Here is a 19507-nt window from a genome sequence, read left to right as displayed (position 1 = left end):
GAGGGAATGGAGAGTTGGTGTTTAATGGGTAGAGTTCCAGTTTGGGAAAATGAAGAAGTTCTGGAGATGGATGGTAGTGATGGTTACACAACAGTGTGAATGTACTTAATGTCACTGAACTGTACCCTGAAAATGATTAATTTTATGTTATGCGTATTTTACCACAATTTAAAAAAAACTTCAATGACCCATTACTTTTATCTCAAAATCAATCACATGGTCTACAAGACCCTACAGGATGTGGCCCCTGTCTTGTATTGGTGTTTGGGGGCTGATCATCACACCTCTTCCCCTTTCAACTGGGATCTGGACCTGTTAGGAAATGGGAAAGGAAATCAGGAAGATGGAGAGATAAAGATATGGGCTTGGGACTCCCCAGGTGGTCCAGTGGTTAGAACTCCACACTTCCACTGCAGGGGGCACGGGTTCAATCCCTGGTCAGGGAACTTGGATCCTGCGTGCCATGCAGCGTGACCAAAAAAAAAAGATATGGGTTTTATTACTGATAAAGTTGGACTGGAGACAAGGCTTGTAACTATAGGCACAATGGAGCTTCTTTATACCTTCCTCCCTCCATTGCTTCCCCCAAATCCTGATTTAATCTTCCACCTCAGTTCTTGGTAGAGCTGCCAGACACATATATTCCCTCTGCCCACGGTGCTCTTCCCTCCACTGCTCACTTAGCCAATTGCTACTCATCAGTCACTTCTTAGCATAAATGTCTCACGCGGAGAGGTCTTCCATGACTCAAACAACCCATCCTACCACCACTTCATGCCCTTAACTAATCTTGTGGCCTTTAGATTTTCTCCTTCATAGCACTTTTCACAGCTGTATTTGTGTCTCTTTCCACCATCCCTCATGGAAGTAAATAAAAAGGTAGGTGAGGGACTTCCCTGGTGGTGCAGTGATTAAGACTCTGAGCTCCCAGTGCAGGGGGCCTAGGTTCCATCCCTGGTCAGGGAACTAGATCTCACGTGCATGCCGCAACTAAGGAGCCCATGTGCCGCAACTAAGGAGCCCGCCTGCTGCAACTAAGACTGGGCACAACCTAATTAACTAATTAACTTTTTTAAAAAAAGGTAGGTGTGCTCTGGGAGAGCAGGCCCTGTGTGCGTTTGTTACTGGCCACGTGCCCAGTGCCTGGAACAGGGCCTCGCTCTTAGGCTCCATACATGCTGGAGAACATTATATTTACTAGCACTCGTCTCAGGGAGAGCTCTGTATACTGTTGCAAGGAGGATGTGGGTAAGGCTTTGGGGTTGGGAGGTAAGGGGAGAACCTAAGCAGCGTTTGGTGCTACACTGAGCAGCAGGCCTTCTTCGTTTTGCTATGTGGGGTCTACAGGTTTGTCCAGGGCACAATGGCTCAGGACCATCAAGAAGCTAAGTGAGGTTACCTGGGGCTTCCTTCTCTCCCTTTTCCCCAAACACTGCACAGCCCCTGCTCCAAATAACTGTTGACCAAATATTTAAAGAATGTCAGCTCGTAGGAGTGTCAAAGTGTCTCACTTGGACCCTCAAGTCTCAATTTCAATGCTACCTCCTGTCAAAAGGCTTCCCTGATCCCCCAGGCCCCTTCATATCAGAACAGCTTAGGGTCCCCTCCTCTGGGCTCATGTAACCCCCTTCTGGAACTAATCACACTGTACTGTTTTTGCTCATTTAGGTGTTTCCATCTACCCTACTAGACTTTGAGGACCATGAGGACAGGGGCCTTGCCTTCTTGTTCACTGCTTTTTACCAGCACCTAGCATAATTTCTTGCACATAGTAGATGCTCACTAAATAGCTGTTGACTTAATGAATAAAGTGCCCACCATGTGCCAGGTACTAGCTGACTCCTCGGTAAGGGTATGTGTAGTGACATTTGCTGGCTGCCCCTCTAGCCTCTGGACTTAAGCCAGTTAAGTCCCATCCTCCAAGGCACAGAGTGTGGTCCAAGAAGAGCCCACAACCCTAGATGAGCCAATCAGTTCTTGCACTGTGGTCTGTGGAACAGAGATTGGAATTGACTTTCTTGTTCCTGTGGGATGTGAACTCCTATGGCTGAATCCCTAGGAGCACTGCTGACCACCTGGGCCCATGAGAAGAGCCAGCATTAAGATGAAGTCAGCATCACTGAAGGATCTTTGGTGATATGTGAGCAGCTAAGTCAAACCTTCCCTGAAGCTAGCCCTCCCACCTCCATTCTTCTTGGGCAAGCGTGCCAATCATTCCTTTTAAGTCAGTTTGAGTTGGGTTTCTGCCCTTATAACATGAAGCATCCAGAAAGGTCAGAGGCAGCCCAAGTTTCATCATCTCAGTACCTGCTGAGAAGCTGAATGAATCCACAGTTTGGGATGCTCTTGGGACCTTATCTTGCAGCCCTCAACTCCTCATCCACTGTGATTCTCAGATAGGGACAACCCCAACAGCAGCTCTTGGCACCAAGGGCAGGGCATATGGAGTTTGGTCTTAATTACCAGATGCTCCAGCTGTTCTCAGTCCTCACCAAGGAGACAACTAGGACCCATCCAAAGACAAAACAGCTTGTATCTGGCACATGACCTTCTTGGGCCCCTAAATCACTTGTCCGGGGGCTGGATCAGAAATGACCATTTCAGGGAATTCCCTGGCAGTCCTGGAATTCCCAGTTGTTAGGACTCCGAGCTTTTACTGCCAAGGGCCCAGGTTCGATCCCTGGTCGAGGAACTAAGATCCCCCAAGCCACACAGCATGGCCAAAAAAAACAAAAAAAGAAATGACCATTTCAGTCTTCTTGGTACAAGCATAGTGGAGGTGGAGGATTGAAGAATCAGTGTCAGAGCTAGAGGGATCCTTAGCGATGAGCTGGTCAGACCCTTCATCTTGCAAATGGGGAAACTCAGGCCCAGAGCAGGGAGGAGACTTGTTCAAGGTTACACAGCACGTTAGTGCCAAAGGAGTTTCTGCATCAGCCTCCCCCTGCAGAGATGGGGCTGGGGCTCCCCCAGCTGGGGAAGGAGGGAGGAAGGAATACTGATGGGGATTCTCCCTGCTATGGCAAGATAGGAGCCTCTCCCCCAAACAGTCACTGGTAGGCCTGGTTAGTTAGTCATCCTTAATAATTTGATAGCAGGACTTCCCTGGTGGTCCAGCGGTTGAGACTCCACACTCCCAGGGCAGGGTGCCCAGGTTCAATTCCTGGTCGGGGAACTAGATCCCACATGCCACAACTAAAAGCCTGCATGCCACAGCTAAGAGGTCCCAAATGCTGCAACTAAAAGATTCCGAGTGCTGCAACTAAGACCTGGCACAGCCAAATAAATAAATAAATAATTTTAAAAAATTTTGGTAGCATTTTGATAACACCTTGTGGTTGGCCTAGGGTGAGATGACTTTAAAGGGTACTAAGTCTCTGGAAAATCATCAATGATGCCTCCAGAATTTCTACAGGGGTGGAATTTAGGGCCAGCAATCTGATGGGAAAGGGGACCAAGAGACTTGCCTTGGAGGTGCGTGCATAGCAAGTCTACTGTTGTAGACGAGGGTTTCTCAGTTTCCGCACTATTGACATTTTGAGCAGGATAATTCTTTGCTGCTGGGGACTGTTCTATGCATTGTAGCATGTTTAGCAGCATTCTTGGTCTCTCCTACTGGATGCCTGCAGCACCTACCCTCCCAGCTGTGATAACCAAAAATATCTCCAGACACCACCAAATGTCCCCCAAAGGGCAAATCACCCCATCTGAGAAGCACTGACATTACGTTTAAGTGGCTGAGAGGGAATGATGGAGATTCTTCTAAAAGAAGAGAGAGGATAAAAATATAACGAGCCACCCCTTTGTATAAGAAAAGAAAATCGCCAGAGGGATGGTCAGCTCTAGGCAGAACTGTGAACTTTGACCTTACTTGCCCCCCTTCCCTTTTTTGACCGTTTTCTTCTCTTTCTTGGCTCCCATTCCTACTTAGAAAAAATTAATAAAATATTCAGGAAAAAATTAATATTTGCATTCATGCTAAAGTGAGACAAGCAGTGTACAATAGTTACTAGAGGTTATAAATGCAAGCATTATACACTTAAACTGTGAGAATTTCAGTGTATGTAAACTATATGTCAAAAAAATAATTTAAAAAACACATAGGAATTATAGTCAGACCTGGGTTCAAGTCCCAATTCAGACATTTCCTAGCTGTGTGACTTAGGACAAGTCCTCTCACCTCTTTCTTTCTTTCTTTCTTTTTGGCCACTCTGTGTGGTTTGTGGGATCTTAGTTCCCTGAACAGGGATTGAACCACAGTCCCGGCAGTAAGAGTGCCAAGTCCTAACCACTGGACCACCAGAGAATTCCCTCCTCTCACCTCTTAGAACCTCTGTTTCCTCAGTTGTAAAACGGGAGTAGTAATCGTATGCCTCACAGGATAACTGTGCAGAGTAAATGAGATAATGTATAAACAGCACTTTGTACGATGCCTGGCACTGGAGGTAATATGAATATTACCTATTATGTATTTACATTTATATTACTTACTTATATTTCTCTGTAGTTTACAGGTGAAATTGCTCCCTGATGATCTGCTTCCTGTGGACCTGTTCTAATCAGGGGCATCTCTGCTTGCCTCTTCCCATGTGATCCCTTGGTTAAGATAGGAAAAGTAAGGTCCGGAAACACAGAAATTTATGGGACTTTGGACCCTTGGCTCCACCAGTGACTTATTAGTCCCTCTGAGTCTCAGTTTCCTCAGTTGTAAAATAGTATACTAATATTACCCACTTCGTAGGGCTCTAGGCAGGTCTGGGAATTCAGACCTGCCCTAAGGTGGGGGCAGCAGCTGCACCAATAGAACCTGCCACCAGGGGTCAGGATTGCTACAGCCAAGTTCCCACCTATCCAGGACATTTCAATTTTTTGAGCATGGTTGTCTAACTTTATATTATGGAAAAATTCAAACATACACAAAAAGTAGAATAGCATAATGAACCCCATGTACCCAAGTTTCAACAACTAACAATATTTTGCCAGTCTTCCTCCCTCTTTTTGTTTGCTATGCTGCTTGCAGAGTATTTTAAAACATATCCTTAACCTCATTTCATTTTATCCAGAATACATTACTGTGCATTTCTAACTGAAAAAGGCTTTTATTACCACAGGCACTATGTCATTATCACACCTAACAAAAAAGAACAAATAATTCCTTAATCAATTAGTTCACATTCAAATTTCCCTGATTGTACCAAAGATGTCTTTTGGCAGTTCACTTGAATGAGTATCCAAGTAATGGTTTTGCGTTTGGTAAGTGTGTTGAGTTTTATGATTTAACATTCTACCTTCCTTTTTAATTTTCATGCCATGAATTTGTTGCAGAAACCAGGTCACTTGTCCTGTAGAATGTCCCACATTGTGAGTTTGGCTGCCTGTGGTGTTTGTCTATGCCCCATATTTCTGGTAAACTCATAATTAGATCTTGGCTTGATTAGGGTTTTTTTTTTTTTTCCAGGCAAGAATATTCCATGGAGAGCATTGTATCCCCCTCTTAATGATTTTAAGCCTGGTCAGTGGGTTCAGGCAGTGTCAGTCTAAGGTCTCCATTAAAAATTTTCCCAACAATTTTTCATCCAGTTGTTTCAGCATCATTTCACGATTGTTGCCAGGACTCATTGTTTCATTAGGTTTTGCAAAATCGTGCCTTTCTAAATCTATCATTTCTCCGGCATTTATTAATTGGATCCTTCTATAAAAAATAACTTTCTTATCTACTATTTGGTCACCTGCAATATAACTCATCAAGGAAGGAGCAAAAAATTTTTTATTTTCTTTTATTTATCAATGTTTGTAGTAATTAGTTGATTTCCTGTACAACTCCATCGATAAAAATGTGTTTTGCTTACATATCATTAATTATTTTTATGTATCTCATGTGTTGCAATCTATTGATGTCATTATTTTTCTTTTAATGCTCAAATTGTTCCATCTTTGGCCAGTGGGGCCCCTTTGTATTGGTTCCTCAGTCATTTTTACATGATCCTAATAGTCTTTGATAGCTTCCTGGCCTTCAGGCATAAGACAACCCAACCTCATCTTTCCTGCTCCAGATCTAGAACCAGCCAGTTATCAAAGGAGCCTTGACTTTCTTTGTTTAATTCTTAATTGATTTTTAAACTGGAAAATGGTATTTAGAGACCAAATCTGTGCACTAGGGGTGTTCATTACTACTGGGTTGGTCTTTGCTTCTAGGGCTTTTCAGCAGAGCTAGAACATACATTTTTGAGAGAAAAAAATACATATTTCATTCATTCTGCTATGTAACTCAGATCTAAGTTCATCCTAGCCTTCTTTAATACTTGCAACTCTTTTTCTCGTATGCTGAAAATCTTGATTCCTACTGCCACTGACACAACTACTTTGTTTTATCCAAAAATATAACTATCACAGCTTCAGAATAGCAATATTATTACTAATAATAAGGCTAACAAATGCAATTTAATATTTCTATGCAGTTCTAGTTCATCCGTAGATTATATCCTATTAGGGAGGTACAGTCAAAATACTTATAAAGCCACTTAAAATTATTTTCCCTGTGTAGTTATACCACTTCATTTGTTCCCATTTGCTTTTTGTTTTTAAAATTTATTTATCTATCTATCTTTGGCTGCATTTGGGTCTTCGTTGCTGCATGCAGGCCCTCTCAAGCCGCAGCGAGCAGGAGCCACTCTTCACTGCGGTGTGCGGGCCTCTGTTATTGTGGTGGCTTCTCCCTTCGCAGAGCACCGGCTCCAGACACGCAGGACTCAGCAGTTGTGGCTCGTGGGCTCTAGAGCATAGGCTCAGTAGCTGTGCACACGGGGTTAGTTGCTCCGCAGCATGTGGGATCCTCCCAGACCAGGGATCGAACCCATGTCCCCTGCATTGGTTAGGTGGATTCTTAACCACTGCACCATGAGGGAAGTCCCTCCATTTGTTTTTAATTTTTATGGAGTGCTTTATTCTTTTTATTGAACTGTTTTATAAATGTGCAACATTTACAAGTTTCCAAAATAGTAACTATATAATAATGTATATTCACAGAAGTCTCACTTCCATCCCTACCCACTCCATCCCACATAGCAAACAATTTTTAGAAGATTGAGTTTAGTTTTCTATTGTTTAACTTTTAAATATAAGCAATTAATGTATATTTATATCTTCCCACTTACACAGAAGATAGCATACTATAAACGCTATGTATCTTATTTCCCTTAACGTATACGGGCATCACTACATAATAGTTTCTGTTTATCAGTATATATAAGAACTCTTCCACATATCTTTTTACAGCTGCATAGCACTCCATCTTGTGTCTGTACTATAATTTATTCAGCTAGTTCTTAACTGACACAAGCAGTTTCCAATCTTTTGCTATAAAAATAATGCCATAATGAATAGCCTTGTGCACAGAGCTTTTTGTATTTTGCCAATATATCACTAGGACAGATTCCTGCAAGTTTAGCCCTGACCTAGGTTTACTGGGTGAAAGAGTAAATACATATGTAATGTGGCTATAGATTGCCAAATTACCTTAGTTAGTTACATCATTTTGCCTTCCCATCAGCAACGAACGACAATGCTATCCTCAGGAGTATTTTGGTATGATATCAGATAAAGGAGGATGCAGAAATGAATCACAGACAAGGTTCCTGTCCCCAGGAACTCTCAGCCTAGTAAAAGGCTTATGGGCAAATATAATGATAGAATGTAATCTTCAGGGCAGATTTATTCGGAAGCTTAAGCTTCAGAGTCCCTCACAGAGACCCTTTCCAAGGCCCCAGCAATGTATTCACAGGTCCACTTTGTAATCTTTTTCCTAAAGAGGACACCCCAAATTATTTAAACATCTACTTCACAGACTTTAGAGCCAGTTCCATAACTTTGGAGTTATGGGAGTGGACTTCAAGTTCTGCAACCGTCTTGAGAGGAGGGATTCCTGTATTTAATGACTGAGTCAAAGAGACAAAAAGAAAAGGCTCCTTTGACCAAAGAAATACCCCTCCCCAGATTCTGATCAGTTAGTTACACACAGGTAAGTAGCTGTCTACACAGAGCCCTCTACTTTCCCTCTGTTCTCAAGGGCAGAAATCAAAACTCAGAATACATCAGTATTCCCAGCTGACAGCTGAAGACTGGTACACCGCACTCAGGACTAGTCTGAACAGATTACCGAGTAGGGTTTTTTATTTTTTGTTTTTGGAGGTGGGTAGGAGGGTTTACACCAGGGGAGTGGGTATTCAAGGCAGGTGCCCCCCACCTCAAAACAGACACCTGTCAAATAAGGCAGAGGTCTGCTTCCTTACCTGTAAAAACAGGGTTAGTAATAAACCCTGCCCTCGTAGGGTTTGGTTAGGATTAGGAGAGATCACTTAAAGACTTAACCCAGTCCCAGACTCTCGGGAGAAGGTCCATAAATGGAGAACAGAAAATAGAACGGGTAATTGGTTGATCCTTGAGAGCTGTAACAAGAAATTCTTTGCACATTGTGCCTTATACAGCACTGGAAAGAGGAACAACCCCCTTATTGACAAAAAGTAGGTGCAGATTAAATCGGCGAAGAAAGAAGGGACGTTTCTGGCGGTTGCTTACTGATCTGTGAAACGAACTGAATGACCGATTGGTCCGGGTCTCTGAGCAACTGACAGTCCCGGGCTGCTGTCAGGCGAACGCGGGCCTGGATCTGGCTGACGGCTGTGGGGTGCCCCAGTGCCTCAGACTGACCGTCGGGCTGTCCTCGCTGTCAATCCCGGCCCCGGCCGGCCCGGACCTCCGTCGCTAGCTGCAGAAGCGAGGGGCATCCCAACTCTCCACGAGGAGTTCGAGGGTGTCGCCGCCAGGCAGGGCGTGCGCGCGCTGCAGGAGCCAAGCTCCGGCGCCGCGGCCCCTTCCTCCCCGCCGGGGGCAGGGCGCCTCCGACTCGCGGCTGCAGAGCCCCAGAACAACGAGGCGCCGGCTTCTTTAAGGGAGCTACCACCGCGCCAACGGAGCAGGGGCGTCTTCCCAGATGATCGCAGCCAGCCCCGCGCCGCCGCCGCCGCTGCCGCCTCAGCAACTGCACCGCCCGCAAACATGGCTCAGTGACTCTGACAAAAGGTGCAGCCTCCCTCCAGGCGGGGCGGGCGCCAGGCCTCGCAGCTCGGGCTGCGCCTCCCCGCGGGTCCGCGGAAAAGGTCCGCTTACCGCAGGCATCCCAGGCCCGCGCGGAGGAAGATGCACCAGGCGTTCCACCCCAGCGACCCCGCACACCTGCCCGCAGCTAGGTAGGTCGGAAATGGGGGCGGAGCGGGGGAGGGGAGGCGCACCAGGCGCGTGCACCGCCCCCGGCCCGGACCTGCTGCGGGGGACCACTCCCGGGCCGCGGGCCACCACTCCGGGGCCGCGGGCCGTGGACGCCCGCTGAGGCTGGAAGAGGACCAAGCCCCGGGTGTGGAGTGGGCTTCCCCGATCCCAGCCACCCCTGCGGGGAGGGGCACGAGTGGTGCGTTCCGGAGCGCGCACCCCTTCCGCGACTCCCGGCTCGGGAAATCAACGGGAGCCGGGGGCAAGCCAGCGGAGCGCCGGGCACGCGCCCAGTAGGACCGGCGCTTGGCGTCCCGGCTCACGCTACGGAGAGCCGGAGGGGGGCGGGGTCTCGCGGCGTAAGGGGGTGTGTCCGCGCGCACCACGGGGGCGCGCGCCGGCCTCTGACTGGAGGCCGCAGCGGCTGAGGCGCGAGCAGCCTGATAATGGCGGCCTGCAGAGCCCGTGAGAGGGAGAAGCGGCGGCGGCTACCCTGAGGTAAATCTGGCCCCTCGGCGTGGCAGAGAGGCTTTGCTGCAGAGCCGAGGGCCCTGCACGTGCCTCCCGCCCCAGGAGGCCTGTCACAGAGCTGTCAGCGGAGGCATCCTGGGGAAGGCCCCGCGCGCCTCAGGCCTCCGGCCCCAGCAGCGGCCTCCTCTTCTGCCCGTGGCCTCCTCCCCAGGCCCCAGGCCTCAGTTGCTGGCCCCGAGGAGTCGGGCAGCTGCAGGACTGTCTCCTCGGGGTAAAGGGCCCCGGCAGGATCCCCTCCGGGTTTCATCTGGAAGTAGCCGGGGAGGGGGAGGGCCTGATACTTGGCCAATGAGCGGGGCCCTGAGCCGCCGCGTCGGGCAACACCTCTGCCTAGGACTGGCCCTTGCCGGGCGCCGGCAGGTGTACGGCCTGGCCGGCCCGAGTCCGAGCGCTGGGTGCGCCCGGCAGGCGCGGGGGCCCGGGGGATGCCGTCCCAAGTCCCCGAGGTTCGCGCGGGATGCAGCACCGTGCTGTGTCTTGACCCAGGATCTCAAGGATTGCAGAAACAGCCTCCCTCCCCCTTATTCAGGGGCTCTCTCGTGTGGGGATATGGGACGGCTTCAAAGGCGGGAGCCACTTGGAGATGGATAGGAGTTGGCGATCCACGGAGAACAGGAGTGTCCACTGTGCAGCTGGGGCAGAGGATGCTGTGGCAGGAAATCAGACCCTAGGAAATACTGCAGGAATTTGAAGAGTGGGTGTCCAGTTAGAGGAAGTGGGATTAAGAACCAATCTCAGGAGCTTTCATTTTCTTTATTAAATCTATCCTATGGACTTAAAATAGCCGGTCCCAACTTCACAGGCTCTAGTGTCGATAGCTTTTTGTTCCCCTAAACTGTACAATATAAAAATTGTTCAATCTCAGGTTACTTTTCTTGCCCATGCTGGCATTCTACAAATGAGAATTTGTTCCTGAAGCTCTTCAGAGTCTTGACATTCTTCGGAGAGTGAGGAGGCACACTTTAGACTTTCTTGATTCAACACGTGAGCGTTTCCACGTAGGGCCTTTGCTCCTGCCTTTAAATGATTTATCAAATTGAATTCCAAAGAACTCCCTCAGAGAACCCCTTAAGATGCAGGACAGTTTTCGTTGGCAAGAAAGACCTAGATCTAAATAACTATGGCTAAAACCACAGCAAAATTTAACCGTATTCTAAGTAACTTACTTTATCTTTAAAGAAACATTTTTCTCCACAAACTGTATTTTCATTTATTTTGCAAGAAATAAGGAAATAACATAAACAAAATTAAAATAAGAACATACACAGTCTGACCATTTACTTTTAAATAATAAAAACAACTGCACATTTTCACTTCTCTATGTGATCTTGTTCACTTTCAGTCCCTAAGCATAAGCCAGGTTTTTGTATTTCTAACTGTGAGGGTTGGTTTTTGGTTTTGTCATTTTTATGACCTTTTATGTGTGTGTCAGTTTTCAGGAGAAGCTGGAGTTTTGTTTGTTTTTTCACAATCAGTAAATAAATACTGAATTTTTTGGTTTATTTTTAGCAGTGATGTTTTGAAGCAGTTCATGTAAGAAGCAGTATAGTGTAGTGGTTAAAATGAAGGCTGTCAGAGCCAGATGGCCTGGTTTCAAATCCCAGGTCCACCAGTTACTAGCTGTTTGACCTTGGGCATGTTGCTTAAACTCTGTGCTTTAGTTTCCTCATCTATAAAATGACCATAATAGTATCTACCTCATAATGCTGCTGTGAGGATTAAATGAATTTAATGTTATAAACTGCTTGGAACAGTTCCTGATGCATGGTAAGTACTACATTAGTGTTACGTGGTTTACTATTATTAAGATATTTAGATTTACCCAATGTATAGCAAATATCGTTCAAGCACTGCAAACAGTGAGACAGATGATAACTAAATCGTGCATAAGAAGAAATACAAGCCAGTAGGCAGACCTAATGTCAACAGATCACTTTGTTGATTTTTCCAGAAACCTTGACCTTGAAGATGGTGAGTAGCCAGCCAAAGTACGATCTAATACGGGAGGTAGGCCGAGGTAGTTACGGTGTTGTATATGAAGCAGTCATCAGAAAGACCTCTGCACGGGTGGCAGTGAAGAAAATTCGATGCCATGCACCTGAAAATGTTGAACTAGCCCTGCGTGAGTTCTGGGCACTAAGCAGTATCAAGAGCCAACATCCAAATGTGATTCACTTGGAGGAATGCATCCTACAAAAGGATGGGATGGTGCAAAAGATGTCCCACGGCTCTAATTCTTCCCTTTATTTACAGGTATGTGTGGTTGAATGGGAAATAGAAATGATTTGAAAGTAGCATTGGTCAGCAATAAGAGGATTGAAAGAGTCAGACGAACTTCTACGTTTAAATGCAGGGTATATAGTTAGAAATAGATAGGGGTCTGCCAAGAACTGAGTAAACGTTTGCTTTAAAACAAGGTTTTATTTAAACCTGTGTTGCAAATACCTAAAAATAACATATGCCGCCTGTTATGCCATGATACTTGCCAGTCTGCATAGGAATGGGGCAACATAGGAACTAGAGAAGTGATCGAGACTAGAGTCTAATTAGTTCACTTATTTGAAATCAGGTTTTTTTGGAACTGAATACAGAAGAGAAGGAAAAACTGTACAACTAGTAGTAGTACCCATAGGTAATTGGGCATTTCTTTATATATCACTGGCTTGAACATAAGCCTCTGCTGTTATAGAAGGTTATTTAATGTCTTAACCATGCAATTCCATTGAATTTTCATGGAGTATGTGGTGTAGCACCTGAATGTTATTAACAGGTGATAGCTAACATTTGGGTTCCTACTCATTCCATGCTCTGTGCTCAGAGCAATCCTATGAGGAAAGTACTATTATTACCATCATTACAAATGAAGAAACTGAGGCTTAGAATAGATAATGAATTTATCCAGAATCACATAGCAAGTGGCAGAATTGGGAGCTAAACATAGAAGTATCCAGCAGCTAAAACTTGTGCTCTTTTAACCTCCAGATTACTGTTTTGCCTCCAAATTACTCTTCTGTAGACCTGGGGAAAGCATTAATATAGGAAAACAAAAATTTTTTTTTTTTTTTTTTTAAGATTGGCTTCTGCCATTGGTCAAAATCTCTAGTAGCTCTACACTTGATGAAGAGAAAAGATACTTAAGACATAGCTAGTTAAAGGCCAGAGCAAAATTTCTTAAGTCCAGTTATTCCTGGAATAGGAAACAACTTGCCATGAGTGTGTCTGAATTCAGAATTTACCATCAGGGTACAAAAGTCTGTTTTAGAACAACAAAAGCTTTTGGACTAGGAACAACAAAGAAAACGAACGCATTATTCTGTGTAATTAGAAACTTGCAAGTTTCATTGTATGGTAAACAAATATCAGTCTTGAGAACCTAATTTATACTGCAAGTTTAGCGTGCTGTGCCCTGAAGTTTTCTCTCGTAAGATAAGGGATATAAAACACAACTGTTTAGCCTGTTTGTTTTATTGTATTTTTTTCTAAAAGTGCTTATTATGTACGTTGCAATGATAGAAACTATCAGAAACATTCTTACCACATTCCCTCCTAAAAGTGGATAGAACCTTGCTGGACTTTGCATTGAATTTTGGAGACTAAAGTGCATAATCAGACTACAAGTGCAAAGACATTTAAACATGTGATGTCTTTGCAAGTACTGATGGTATCCTTGAGTCCAGATCAAGCAACTGTTATAGTAACTAGGCATTAACCAGCTAATCTTTCAAGGCTTTAAGATATAAAGTACTTCCAGACTTGATTCAGTGATTTTTTTTTAATCTGAAGTACCTTCTTGTTTAATAATTTATTTCATCTTTTTAAAGCCTAATAGACCTGTGTTTGACTTGTGGCACTTTTTGCTAGCTGTATGACCTTGGATATATAACCCACCTTTTCCCAGCATCTGTATCTTCATATGTAAGGAATAATAATTTCTACCTTCCATGGGAGTTGTCAAAATTAGAGGTGATGTAGATACAATACTTGGCACATAGGAGGTATTCAGTAATAAGCAGCTCTATTAAAATTGTCTTTTCTGTGGATTTATTTTATTAACCAGACGTTCATCCACGCTTTAGCAAGTGCCTACTCTAAATTTACACTAGTAAAGACAAACAAATCTATAGTGTGACCACAGAGTCTCTATACATGGTCTTACCATTCTGTACATAAATTTTTTTTTCTCCATGTTTTTCTAGATATCTTCCTTGTTCTCATTTGGAATCATTCAGTCAGTTCCTGAGAGCTGAAAACCTCACCTAGAAGAAATGTAAAACAAATAATTAACAGAGGATACATCTTATGCATAGGAACTTAGTGGCCAATATGTATACTTGTGATGAGTGTCATGAATGAAAAGTACAAGATGGTATAGGCACATAGAGTAGGGAACCTGACATAATCCTGGGGTTCAGGAATTAAGAACTGTTTCAACTGAAACTTGCAGGGTGAATAGGAGTTAGCCAGGTGAGTGACTGAGAAAACTTCCCAGGCAGAAATAACTATACATACAAATGTCTAGAAGCAAAAAGCATGAAGCGTTCTAAAAATTGAAAGAAAATACTAAGACTGCACTATACAGGGAGAGTTGTTTTAGATGAGGCTAGAAAGATCAGCCAGGTCAGAGCACACAGGATCCCATAGCCCATGTTAAAGAGCTTAGACTATATCCTAAGAGAACAGGGAAGCTATTAAAGGACTGCAGGCAAGAGAACCAATGGCTAACATCCTCTACACGTGACAGTAAGCAGACTGGGATCTGTATTTCTGTAGCTCTCAACCAGGGGCCCTCACACTATAGCCCTCAGCCTGTTTTTGTATGGCCTGGATACTAAAAATAGTTTTTACATTTTTTAGAAGTTGTTTAAAAAAAAAGAAGAAGAAAGAAAGAAAAGGAAAAAGAATATGGAACACAGACCTTATGTGGTTTGTCAAGCCTAAAATATCTACTATCTGGCTTTACTCTAAACCGTTATTTGAATTCTGGAAGTCTGCATTGCTCAAAGCTGTTTAGGAAGTTTTCTTTTGAGAATGAAGACAGAAGAAGAGAAGAAATGAAGGAAGAGTGATGGTGCTCATCTTTAATCTCAGCATATTTAGTAACAGTGCACCTGGTAAATAACTGTATAATCTGGACCTTTCTCTTTTTTCATTTTCTGTCTCAGTGGCAAACACATGCAACAAGGAAAATGTATGCAAAGAAGACATCTGCAGACCGTTGCAGTTATGGCTGTTTGCCATTGGGGGAGATGGCATGGAGAGGCGTTCTTTGCCTCTGCCCACCAAAAAGACAAAAGGAAGTACTAGTAGATTTAAACATAAAATTAGCGGTTCACTCAATCTTCAGCAACTCCTCACCTTCCCTACTGAGTTTCTATTCAACCCATAGGCCTGAAAAGGACACCATAGGACAAATGCTTTCAAAGCACTGTATTTTAGAAGATAGTTCCTGTTCAGTGAAGTAATTAATCTTGAGTTTCAGGTAGTAGGAGAGTTATAATTAGATAATGATATAAGTAAAACAGTGGTTTATTCTAGATTTTCAGCTTGTATCAAACAAATATACAAACTCAGATTTGAATTTTTATATCAAAATGCATGTATGATTTTTATAAATTGGTTTTTAGAAGCCATCTGTTGATAGAGATAGCCAACATATTTGCATTCTGCTTGTAGAAGTTTATGAAGTAATGATGTCTTTAGTTTTATCAGTGACTACAGGAGCACTTTATTTCTTGTTCCTTCATAATTTTCTCTCAGTTTCACAGACTATGTTGATAGTGTAAGTGCAATAGGCAAGAAGTAGATTTCAGGCAGTTTCATGGAATAGAATTTCCTAATTGATGTTTATTCCCCAGCTGGCAAATCTACCTGCTGAAACTTTGATCTTTTCAGGAAGCTATTAACTAGAGGGTTAGAGTTCATCTCCATTGACACATGTAGAAAATGTATAGCCAGTTGGATACTTTTCAGAATAAAGCTATTTTAAAATAAGTTTTTACCTCTTGACTTGGAGATTTGATGTGTATTTGTTAGGGACAAAGTGACAGTTTGAAGTACTAAAGTTTAAAATAAAACGCACATATGAAAGCACTGACCAAATAAAATATTCATGGAATTCCCACTTAACATTGGAGACTAACTTAATCAGTAACTCTTTCTCTATAGCTGAATTGTATAAACTGTGCAGATGATTGTAATCTGTTTTTTTATTTCTTATAGCTTGTAGAGACTTCACTAAAGGGAGAAATTGCCTTTGATCCCAGAAGCGCCTATTACTTGTGGTTTGTGATGGATTTTTGTGACGGAGGAGATATGAATGAGTATCTGTTGTCCAGGAAACCCAATCGTAAAACTAACACCAGCTTCATGCTTCAGCTGAGCAGTGCCCTGGCTTTCTTGCATAAAAACCAGATCATCCATCGAGATCTAAAGCCTGATAACATCCTGATTTCTCAGAGCCGGTTGGATACCAGTGACTTGGAACCCACACTGAAAGTGGCTGATTTTGGTCTAAGTAAAGTTTGTTCAGCATTTGGGCAGAATCCAGAAGAACCTGTCAGTGTAAACAAGTGTTTCCTTTCCACAGCGTGTGGAACAGATTTCTACATGGCTCCTGAAGTGTGGGAGGGACATTACACAGCAAAAGCTGACATCTTTGCTCTGGGGATTATCATCTGGGCAATGCTGGAAAGGATCACATTCATAGACACAGAGACAAAGAAGGAACTCTTGGGGAGTTATGTAAAACAAGGAACTGAGATCGTGCCTGTTGGGGAGGCACTTCTGGAAAATCCCAAAATGGAACTTCTCATTCCTGTGAAGAAAAAGTCTATGAATGGGCGAATGAAACAACTGATTAAGGAAATGCTGGCTGCAAACCCTCAGGATCGTCCAGATGCTTTTGAACTAGAACTCAGATTAGTACAAATTGCATTTAAAGATAGCAGCTGGGAAACGTGACACATATATTATTTGCAAATATCTTGGATAATATGCTGCTTCTGTTTTAACAGTGATGCAACATAATGTGGCTGAAAAAGAATATAAAAAGCTAAACTCCACCTTGTAAGGGTTTAGATTTTATTGTGGGATTTTTTTTTCCTCATTTTTCTTAAGTCCAAGCTGGCCATTTTGTTAATATGTTTTAAGTGTGTATTACCAATGTGAGTGTAAATTTTTTTAAATGATCATTGGTAGAAGTTTGGCAGGAAAATTTTCTAAGAGCCAAGAAAAGAAGAAAGTCCAGTTTTCTGGAAATATGTCTCTTAAGTATTTTAGACATTCCTTGTCAGTATTAGGAATTTCCATGGAAGAAGGGGTTTGCATGCTGGTAATGCAACCTTTGAAGCTTTGTAAAGGAAACATAAATGTATATATTTATGTATATGTAAGTATGTGAATGTGTGCATTTTGCATTCCATATGAAAAAATGCCACTTCTGTTTAAATTATTTGATGTAGGTTTGGGTTTTTGAGATTTGCTGGTGAAATCAGTGATGAAAAATAAAAGAACCTTCCCTCATCTCCTACCCTGTCCCTCCCTCTAATGAAATCATACTAAGTTTTTTATTTTTATAATATTATACAGCTTTTTTTTTAAGGCATCATTTTGGAGAGTCTAAAATTATCTGATTAAACGTAAGTGAAATTAAATGATCCAAAGCTGCTGAAGTATGTTTGAGCTCTCCAGTGCCCTAAAGCTGCAGGAGTTGAATTAGCCATGCAATCATGTGGTACAGGTTGGCAAGGACATTGATGATTCAGTCATACCTTCTTTAGATAACCACGCATTCAATTAACTAATTAAACCACTGCATTGGGACATGTCTGCACTTGAGCATCTGCAATCTGATACAGATTTGAACACAGGATTCTTCTGTATCTGAAAACTTTGCTGTATATGAACGATAGTAATTGATATATTAATTTTTTATTTCAAGACTTTGTCAAAGCCTCAGCATCAAGTCGAAGAAACCAAATGAGTTCTACCCTCACGTTGCCTGCCCTAATATGGTCTCTCATTTAATCACTGGAATTTCTTTCATTTTGGCACTAATGCTGTTTTGTCTAATTTGGCACAGTAATGGTAGTGATATGGTTGTATTCAATGTTGATCACCTTTTTCTAAAGTGGGAAATGATACAGTTTGGCAAATGGGTAAAATACTGTGGCATAAGTTATATCTTTCAAATAGAGAGGTTATCAATTTTATACAATCACTTGGTATGGTCTGTGTCAAGAACCAACAGACCATTATTCTTCTTGAAGTCAGTTTGATTTTAACCCCATATGGTTGTCTCCAATTTTTTTTCCTGTAAATGCAGATAGTTCAAATGTAAGGGAAGAAAAGTTTTCCTAAAACAGAACATTAACAACCTTTAAGGTTGTTAATACTTTAAGACCATTGTATATAGATTAATCTTTATAAAGCACTAGACTCTTTGGTCAAAAGTTAAAAAAAGAAATTTTAAAAGGTATTAGAATATTGAAATCATTGATAATTCAGTCTCCTCAGTTTTTTGAACTTCCACAACTTTTGGAATATTCCTATCGTAATTTTTTCCTTATTTAAAATGTGTTCGGGGGACTATAAAAGGTGAAAAAGCACAAAAAATTGGAGTACATAAAATTTCTGAACTATGCATTACTTGGTATGAAGTTTGAATAATAACTGAAAGGTTTTATTAAAAATAAAACCTTTTAAGTAAAAAAAAATCATATACTTTTAATATTACTCTCAAGCTGATAAATATAAGAATTCTTTTGGAAATTAGAGGTGGAAATACACTGGAACTTCATGATAATTAACCCTCTGGATAGCCAAATTAGTATAACACAGATCTGGCCAAGGGGATTGAGTTACTGGAAGTAAAAAACATTATAATGTCTAATCAATAACATGGCACTTCAGCAAGAGATTCATGATGACTTAGGTGATGGTATGCCAATGCTTCATTTGCTCTTCAGATATCTACATGTCATGGTTTTGGCCCCACCTCATTTAAAATAGTTAACAATTATAATTTATTTTGAAAAATATTCTATGTTACCTATGAAGTGGAATTATTTCTTTCATTGGCGGTAACGATGTAAGGCGATCAGGAAGTTTCTTCTGAAATTTTCTCCAGTCCTTGTATTCTAAAATAACCCATGATACCAAGAAAAATTATAGTAAATTCTTTGTCTTTATTCTTTCAGTCAGGAGGTATTTATTAAGTACCTACTGTGTGCTCAGCACTAAAGATCAGTTGATAAAATAAGAATTAAAAAATGGTATATAGCCATGGGCCTTTTCCAGCCAGGAGTAAGAAATAAAAGATGATTAGTGAAGCTGGGAAATTCCTGTATATTGCTAGGGGAAAAATGAAAGCAAGAATTTGTGCACAGTGCCTTGCGCATAATAGGTACTCAATAAACAATTATTCCTCATAGAGTCTCTTGCCATGGTTTATAGTGTTTTATGAAATTTGTCTTAATTGAAAAAAGACCAAATATTTCAAATAAGTTTATAGGCAGCTGTGGCCAGTTAAAATAATGGGGTTGTACAGTTAGTTCCTAGAATGTTATTTTGCACTAGTTGTCACTTAGAAAGATGGGGTTCCTGTAGTTTTTTGGTGCTAAGGGATACTTTGTCATTATGATGAAGTAAATGTTAAGTGTCAGATAAATAGCACACTGAATAGTTCTTTCTGCTGGTCTGTTTTTTCCTCTTT

General features: G+C 42.3%; 1 protein-coding gene across 2 annotated transcripts; it reads left to right on the top strand.

The window, feature by feature from the left end:
* Positions 1–8993: 8993 nt before the first annotated feature.
* Positions 8994–19017, top strand: PDIK1L (PDLIM1 interacting kinase 1 like). Of its 2 annotated transcripts, none has more exons than XM_027109617.1 (3): positions 8994–9245; positions 11747–12048; positions 16015–19017. In XM_027109617.1, the coding sequence occupies exons 2-3, from the start codon at positions 11764–11766 to the stop codon at positions 16753–16755; spliced, it is 1026 nt and encodes a 341-aa protein (XP_026965418.1). In that variant the 5' UTR covers positions 8994–9245; positions 11747–11763; the 3' UTR covers positions 16756–19017. The 2 variants fall into 2 exon arrangements, with proteins under 2 accessions (XP_026965418.1, XP_026965417.1); XM_027109616.1 differs by lacking the exon at positions 8994–9245 and adding an exon at positions 9629–9762.
* Positions 19018–19507: the final 490 nt, after the last annotated feature.

This window comes from Aethalodelphis obliquidens, unplaced genomic scaffold, assembly GCF_003676395.1.
Source record: "Aethalodelphis obliquidens isolate GAN/ISIS:26980383/991018 unplaced genomic scaffold, ASM367639v1 scaffold9, whole genome shotgun sequence".
Taxonomy (NCBI): Eukaryota; Metazoa; Chordata; class Mammalia; order Artiodactyla; family Delphinidae; genus Aethalodelphis; species Aethalodelphis obliquidens.
This window is presented reverse-complemented; position numbering and strand designations above follow the sequence as displayed.